General features: G+C 51.4%; 1 protein-coding gene and 1 non-coding gene across 2 annotated transcripts in view; both read left to right on the forward strand.

The window, feature by feature from the left end:
• The first annotated feature begins 3,081 nt into the window (after positions 1 to 3,081).
• On the forward strand, positions 3,082 to 3,186 carry LOC111813345. The gene has a single exon (XR_002818636.1). It is a non-coding gene; the product is annotated as a small nucleolar RNA U13 (small nucleolar RNA).
• A 4,222-nt stretch (positions 3,187 to 7,408) lies between these two features.
• The window catches only part of Dlst (dihydrolipoamide S-succinyltransferase), a 32,398-nt gene continuing 32,191 nt past the window's right edge, over positions 7,409 to 7,615 (forward strand). The window contains exon 1 of the mRNA XM_023703540.1: positions 7,409 to 7,535. Coding sequence (XP_023559308.1) covers positions 7,473 to 7,535 — 63 coding nt within the window. The 5' untranslated portion in view covers positions 7,409 to 7,472. The remainder of the gene's footprint in view (positions 7,536 to 7,615) is intronic.

Raw genomic sequence — 7,615 nt, forward strand, 5'->3', positions numbered from 1 at the left:
CGCGAAAGTCACCTGCACGTGGCTTGGCCGGGCACTGATCTCGCGGGACATCCCTCTCCCCGCACTCCCCGCACTCTCCGCCCGCCCGACTCCGCCCGCCCTTCGGGAGGAGCAGCCTCGGAGGTGGGCCGGTCTGCAGCACTCACGGCTGGCCACAAGGCTGCGGCGCGGCTCGGCAGCGCGCCGGCTCACAGGCTGGTGCTTTCTGCCCCACCAGTCCCACAGAGTGTGACACCAGTCACAGCAGGCACAGCAAGGCGGGCGCCCTCACATAACCGGCACTTGGTGAGACTTAGGGGATGTCAGACTTACGCTCATCACTGTCACCAAAGCTCTAACTGGCTTTATATGATATTGTTCTTTCTTGATAAAGTTCCTGGGGGGCCGGGGAGATGGCCCAGTAGAATAAGCGCTTGCCTGGCAAGCACAGGGCCCTGAGTTCAATCCCCGGTTCTGCAAAAAAATAAAAAATAAATAAAGTTCCTGGGGGCGGGGGAGATGGTTCAGTAGAATAAGTGCTTCCCTGGCAAGCGCAAGGGCCTGAGTTCAATCCCCTGTTTCACCAAAAAAAAAAAAAAAAAAAAAGAAAAAAGAAAAAAAGAAAAAGATAAGAGTTCCTGCCAGGTTTTGTTGAAAACAAGAAGATTCTTTAAAGCGCTTCATTTCTTAAATTCAGCTGTGTTCCGACTGGATCAGCAGTGTGCATTAGTAAATGCCATCCCTAACATGGTCAAAAAATATGGAGGAAGGAGCTGGGGAGATGGCTCAGTGGAATAAGCGCTTCCCTGGCAAGCACAAGGGCCTGAGTTCAATCCCCAGTTCCGGAGGGGGGAAAAAAATGGAGAAAACGCCTTATCTTGAGCAGATATCATAGAATCTAAGGGTCTTCCACTTGAGGCTAATAAACATAAACAATCACATTTATATATGATACATTTTTCACTCACCCGACGTTTTTCTAGTCTCCCATCCAAAGATTTCGCAGACCCAGCTAATGCTTTGTCTTGCTCGGGGTAGCGGCTCAGAGTTCTCCAGTTTCCATCCTACGCTAAGGTGGTTTCATCTACAGCTTCAGGTCTGCCTCACTCTCTCGCCTGGAAAGCGTCTGCACTGTCACCACTGTGCGGGGGCCAAAGGCCATCTCGGCCACCTCTGTGCCAGCCCTGGCAGCTCTCCCGCTGCCCCAGCCGACAGCAGACCTGCTAATAGGGGTCACACAGCCCTGTCCATGAGCAGATGCAGACAGCTGAGGCAGAAGCCCTGGTGGCCTGTGGCCCTGTCGGCTCTGAACTGTGGAATGACCTAGCAGCTGGTGGACCTCTGCGACTTCCGGAACGCAGATTGCCTCTCTCCCTTTTCAGGTTTTCCACTCCCCAGGCTTCTGGTGAGGATCCACGTGGTAATGCACGCCAAGGGCCACACCAAGGGCCAGGCGTGGTCTTGGGCACCCCTTGATGGCACTTTCCTCCCTGCAGAAGGCAGTACGGAGAGCCCCATGGCTGAGTGCTCTAGTGCTTAAAAGATTGTGATGGTCTATCATTTGTATTCTGTGGAAGGAAATAGTCTTTGCATCCTGGGGCATTTTGTTTTGTTTTGTTTTAAGGAGAATAGGTATAGCATGCAAATAAATTTAGCTTTGTGAAAAGCTTTTTACTCTGTCTTTTCCTGTTTTTCTCAAATCATCACAGAGCGCTGTTAATGACTTGTGCCATTGAATTTCGGATGAGGAAACACAGCCCAGAGAAGTGAAGTGACAAGTGACGTGCCCAAGCCACACAGTGACTACAGTGCCAGCTGCCATGCAGGAAAGCACCCTAGACATCAGAGATGCTTTTCTGGGGCTGCCCCTCACTTGGCTGCAGAATCTAATGGAAGAAAAACGTCAAAGCACACCTGAAATCCCAGCAGTCTGAGAGGCTGGACCAGGAAGCTCAAGGTCAGCCTGGGTAAGTTAGTGACTTCCTGAGAGCCTGCCTCAAGAAACAAAAACAGGGGCCGGGGAGATGGCTCAGCAGGATAAGCGCTTGACTGGCAAACGCAAGGATCTGAGTTCAATCCCCGGTTCCGCAAAATAATAAAAATAAAAAATAGATGAAGCAAATAGGACAACTTATTAACAATACGTTAATACTATACTTGGAGATTTTTCTTAGCATACATTCTACAATATTCTACAATAACAGTAACAAGAAACTCTGGTGAGGCCAACGGAAGAGACTGCGTTACTCACAGAAAAGTCTGCAGAAAGGTCCAGTCCCTAGGAGCGTAGGGGCCCAGGCTTGGGCACACAGAGGCAGGGTCAGGAAGCGATTCTGGTCTCCCTGCTTCCTCCCCAGGGGGGCCTGGTGTAGCTGCTGGGCATGGGGAGCCTCCTGACCTTCCTTTTCTAGTGCAAGGCACCCTTCGACAGACCCAGCCCTGCTAGGGACAGTGGGGGCTGCTTACTTCAGCCAACCAGCATGGGGGGGTATGAATATGCAAATAGGAACAGAGCTGGTTGGCTGCACCCCCATTTCCTATCTCCACCCCAACTCAGGTGCTTTGGAAAGTCAGCTCAGCAGGGACCTTCCCCAAATGCCATCTCTGCTGTCCTTGCTAAGAGCCTCCAGAGCCCTTAGAACGTCATGAGACAGATTGCCCATCCCCCTCCCCGTCTCCAGTGGAAAGCTCCTGACTGCTGCTTCAGTACTCAGCAAGGCAGCTCCAAAGTGACTGTCTTTCTCCCTATGCCCTGAGTATTTGAAGGAGGCTCCATTCAGTCCAGCACGAAAATATGGCAACTCAGATCTGCAGAAAGAAGAGAGCCTGTGGCCTACCCCTGCAGCAGAGGCTGGAACCCTCGGGGAGGCCCTAAGGGAGGAGAGGAACCCACTGCACAAACCCACTCACCCCCACTTCCCTCACATTTTGCCGTCTCCTTCGGCTTGGGAAATGGAAAGAACGCTGTGAAACAGCGATGAAAATGAATGGATGAGAGCTCCATTAATCAACATGGAGAAACCCTCAAAACATAGTGCTGAACCAAAGATGTAAGCCGGACGCAGGCACTATGGTCCCATTTAAATTCAAAAACAGGTGGGGATCCTTCGGTTCATGAGCGTGCTGATTGGTTGTTCATGTCTTATAATGCATGAGATGTGCCTCCCTCAAGCCTTGTTACAACGTGGGCACATTACTCATCTGAAGTAAAACAAACAAATAAAACAGGTGGGGAAACTTAAGAATAAGTCTATTTTTAGTATGTATTCACCTATTAGTTTGAATTACAATAGAATGGAAAGATAGCCTCTAGTATCTGGTCAGAAACATTTAAATAAGCATACAACCCCGGGTGTGTGTGTGAGGTTGTCACACATACTGGGGGCTCAAGGTTTGGAAAGAGCGCTGCATCTCAGAATCGCGGCCACGTGAGAGGCCGAGGCAGGGGATCAGGAATTGGAGGCTAGCTTGGATAATTTAGCAAACCCTGTTTTAAAATTAAAAGGGCTAAGGATATAGGGATATAGCTCAGTGTTATGCAAACTGCCTACCAGGCCCTAGAAGCAATCCCTAGCACCTCAAAAAACAGAACAAAACAAAAATTCTGCACTATTTAAGGTTAAGGTGCTTACTCTGTGGTGTTCTGTTAAAGGAGCCACTTAATTCTTTCTAAAAACACAAATGCTTTTGCTTCTGTAATTTGAAAGTAAATGCATCTTATTTCTCAATTTAAAAAACAGGCATCAGGGCAGGGAGATGGCTCAGTGAAATAAGTGCTTCCCTGGCAAGTGCAAGAGCCTGAGTTCAATCCCCGGTTCTGCCAAAACAAAACAAAACAACCCCCCTCCCCAAAACAGGCACTATCCGGCCCCCCCCCAAAAAAAAACACCCCAGGCAATCCAGAACTCATAAAGCTTAAGCAGGAAGATTACAAATTTTTTTTTTTTTTTTGGCGGAACCGGGGATTGAACTCAGGCCCTTGTGCTTGCCAGGGAAGTGCTTATTCCACTGAGCCATCTCCCTGGCTCCAGGTTTTTGTTTTTTTTTTTTTTAGATTACAAATTTGAGGCCAGCCTGGACTACACAGTGAGAGCCTGTCTCAGAAAATAAGGCAAAACTCTTCCTCGGCACAGCCTGCAGAGGTGGCAACCTCCTCCAACCCGGCACTGTGGCGGCCCTCAGAGCACTCGTGACAGCGAGGACCAAGGTGTTCGTGCACACAGGCCAGATGACTGTGTCGAAGTTGAGCATGGCTGGTGGAGACCCACCGGCATTGACAGCAGGCGCCCCGAAGCTGTAAGGGCCACAGCATGATGTCCCCCACAGGTTGTGGAAGCAAGACAAAGGCAGAGAGTGAGCTGCCCAGAGGCTTCGGGAAGCCCCTGGTGCACAGTTTGTTTGTTTGTTTGTTTGTTTTTTGGTGGTACCAGGGATTGAACTGAGGACCTTGTGTTTGCCAGGCAAGCACTTATTCCACTGAGCTACCTCCCTGGCTTTTGTTGTGGCTGTTGTTTGTTTTTGTTTTTTGGCAGAATCAGGGATTAAACTCAGGCCCTTGCGCTTGCCAGGCAAGTGCGTATTCTACTGAGCCATCTCCCTGGCCGCTGGGGCACAGTGTTAAAGAGCTGGAGGTGCTGCTGATGTGCAGTGAATCTGAGATTGCTGCAACACTGCTCACAACATCGCCTCTAGGGACCTCAAGGCCACTGTGGAAAGAGCGTCCCGCTAGCCATCTGAGTGAGTCACCAATGCCAACACCAGGCTGAGCAGCAAAGAAAGCTAGTAGTCAGCCTGTGTGCATGTTTGTGCTTCAATAAAACTGCAAAAACAAAACAAAACAAAAACAGAAACACCACACAGTGCTACAGCTTATATTCAAGAACTCCTATCTCAATCCTCAATGCTGTGCCTCAGAGACTCTAAGAGCAGAAGAGTGTTAGCCTGTTGGGCTGCAGTTTGAACTGTCACAGGGGCCCGTACGTGAATTTCTTTCTTTCTTTTTTTATTTTGCGGAATGTGAGATTGAACTCAGGCCCTGGCACTTGCCAGGGAAGGGCTTTTTTTCTTTCTTTCTTTCTTTTTTTTTTTTTTTTAAGAGCAGAATATATTTATTGAGAGAAAGAAATCTCCTGTCCCGAGAGAGGGACAGGAGCAGGGGCCCAAGCAGGTAGTTTCCCCTTCTTTTCTTTTCTTGAATATTTATTTATTTGTGTGTGTGTGTGTGTGTGTGTGTGTGTGTGTGGCCAGCTCAGCCCACCAGGGGGCGGGGCTGGCTGGCATGTGGTGCTGGGGGATCGAACCACTGTGCCTGTGCTTTGCTGAGCTTGTTCTAAGTAGGTGCTTTAGACCACTGAGCCATCTCACCAGCCCTCTTTTCTTTTTTTAAATGTAATTGGTACAGGGTCTTACTACACAGCTCAGATTCGTAGTGGGATGGGGCAATAAGGCTCGTGGTGCCAAGGATCAAACCCTGGTCCCTGTGCTTGCCTAAGCAGGTGCTTGGTCTGCTGAGCTATTTGGCTGCTCACCTGCCTTATGTGAATTTCAAGGTATTTAATTTCAACCGTTTTCTCTGAGAGGGACTTTGCATGCTACCATGTACAAGTGTGTGTGTGTGTGTGTGTGTGTGCGCGCGCACGCACGCACGCACGCACAGTATGTGATTATAAAATCTAAGCTTAACTTGACTAATCACTAAAACTCCAGGGGAAATATTTTGTTCTTTAGTAGAAACGCACGCTCAGCATTCTCAAGCCCCTGGATTTGATCCTCAGGGCTTGTGCTTGCATGTACACACACACACACACACACACACACACACACACACAGAAACAGGCTGCCTAAGAAAGAGGAACAGGAGCTCCATAGGGCACTGTCTCGGCTCCAGGTTGTCACTGTTCTTGGACTCCTCAGCTGTGTGCAGCAGTGACATCCCATCAGTAGTAAGTCACTCCTCAAGCACTTACTGGACACTACAGAATACCAAACACTGCCTTGAGGACAGAGGACCCTGTAAAATGGAGTGACCAGAATTCCTGACTGCGCTCAGTCACGGAGGAGATGAGCTCACAGGGGGGTACAATGTAATGCGCGCGCACACACACACACACACACACACACACACACGGTGCTTTGGAAGCGTAGAGTATCCATTAACACAGCTGGTGGGGGCAGGATTAAGAAGGGATTTGGAGAGAGATTTAAAGAACTTGGCTTCAGGCAAATCAGAGGGAACAGCCCACACTAGGACACCAAGGAGTAAGGCAGAGCTGGGTGGTGGCCAGCAGGTCGCAAGACTAAAGCTCTTGGGCTGCCAGACGCCGCCGAGAGGATCAGGGTCCAGAAGCCAGATTACCAGGCACTTAGCTGCAATAGTTGGACTTTATCCTACAGATACAGAAAAGACCTAAGCAGGAGGAGGCCAGGATTAGGTGTGCATTTCAGAAGCATCTCTGACAGGTGTGCAGGAGGAGTGAGCCTCCGCAGCAAGGGAGAAGGGCTCAGGAAAAACCAGAGAGGGACTCTCAGGCCTGACGACCGGCTGCCGCTGGTTCAGGGTGTTTTCCATTTCTAGTTAGAGTTTCCGCCACTGCTCTGCAATTCCAGGCGCGGTGCGTTCAGGGGTGGCAAGATGACTCAAGAAACGAAAACCAACACGGACCACGTCGCTCACAGTTCGCTCACTCTTCATTCGGCCAGCAGTCCTACTGTTAGGACAGTGAGCCCGAAAGTGGACATTCAGGGGCCTCAGGGCTTAGCGCAGGAGCAGACGTGGAAGGGCCCCACTTGTTTCATTTCAGCGTCCTGGCGCAGAGACCCCAGGTCAGCCCCTGAGTGTTTATTGATTACCTGACCTCTGGCCTAGAGGCGGGATTCAGCAGGGAACACACAGAATGTAAGCAATGAAGACCGGAGTTTGTCTGCTAGGAGAAGGTGACAGCTTGCTGCATTTGGAGAACTTGGCTGGAGGCTGTCCTAGGGACTGGGGAGGACGAGGAAGATCGGAGGGTGTGGAAGTCAAGCTACTTGTGGGAGCCCGTTAGAGCATCTGATGGGACAAGGGACCCCACCTTCGCTTCGGGGTTAGAGAGGCAAGAAGGTATACGTAGTTTTCCTCCATATGTACTTGAAGCATCTGAGGCTCCGAGAGACAAGTGTCCCTATGGGTGAGCTTGTCCGAGGCCTGAGTTCAAAACCCACGTCCGCCTGCTCCTTCCCTTCAGGCAGTGCAGAGGCCAAAAGCTTTGGAGCCCCGGGGTCGCAGAAGAAAAAGGCACAGCACTTGGACAGTTTTGCGGAAAGGTCCGACCCCGGGGTGATCCAGTGACCCAGCAGCCCGGCGCCTTCGGGAAGCGCGGCGGCCGCCCCCCCGAGCCACCGATGGTTCGCTCCGAGTCCCCCTAAAACTCGGCGAGTGCTGCCGTCCGCCTGGCTTCCGGTTGCGGGGCCGCCACATCCGGTGTCCGCCCGCCCTCGGCTCCGCCGCCTCCGAGATGCTGTCCCGGACTCGCTGCGTGTCCCGGGCGTTCAGCCGCTCGCTCGCCGCCTTCCAGAAGGTACAGTCTGGCCGGGCCGCGACTCCGGCGGGCGAGGGGCGGGCCTGCGGGCGGCCGGGCGGCCTGAAGGGCAGGGCCCG

The sequence above is a fragment of the Octodon degus genome, unplaced genomic scaffold (assembly GCF_000260255.1).
Source record: "Octodon degus isolate 3935 unplaced genomic scaffold, OctDeg1.0 scaffold00007, whole genome shotgun sequence".
Lineage (NCBI taxonomy): Eukaryota > Metazoa > Chordata > Mammalia > Rodentia > Octodontidae > Octodon > Octodon degus.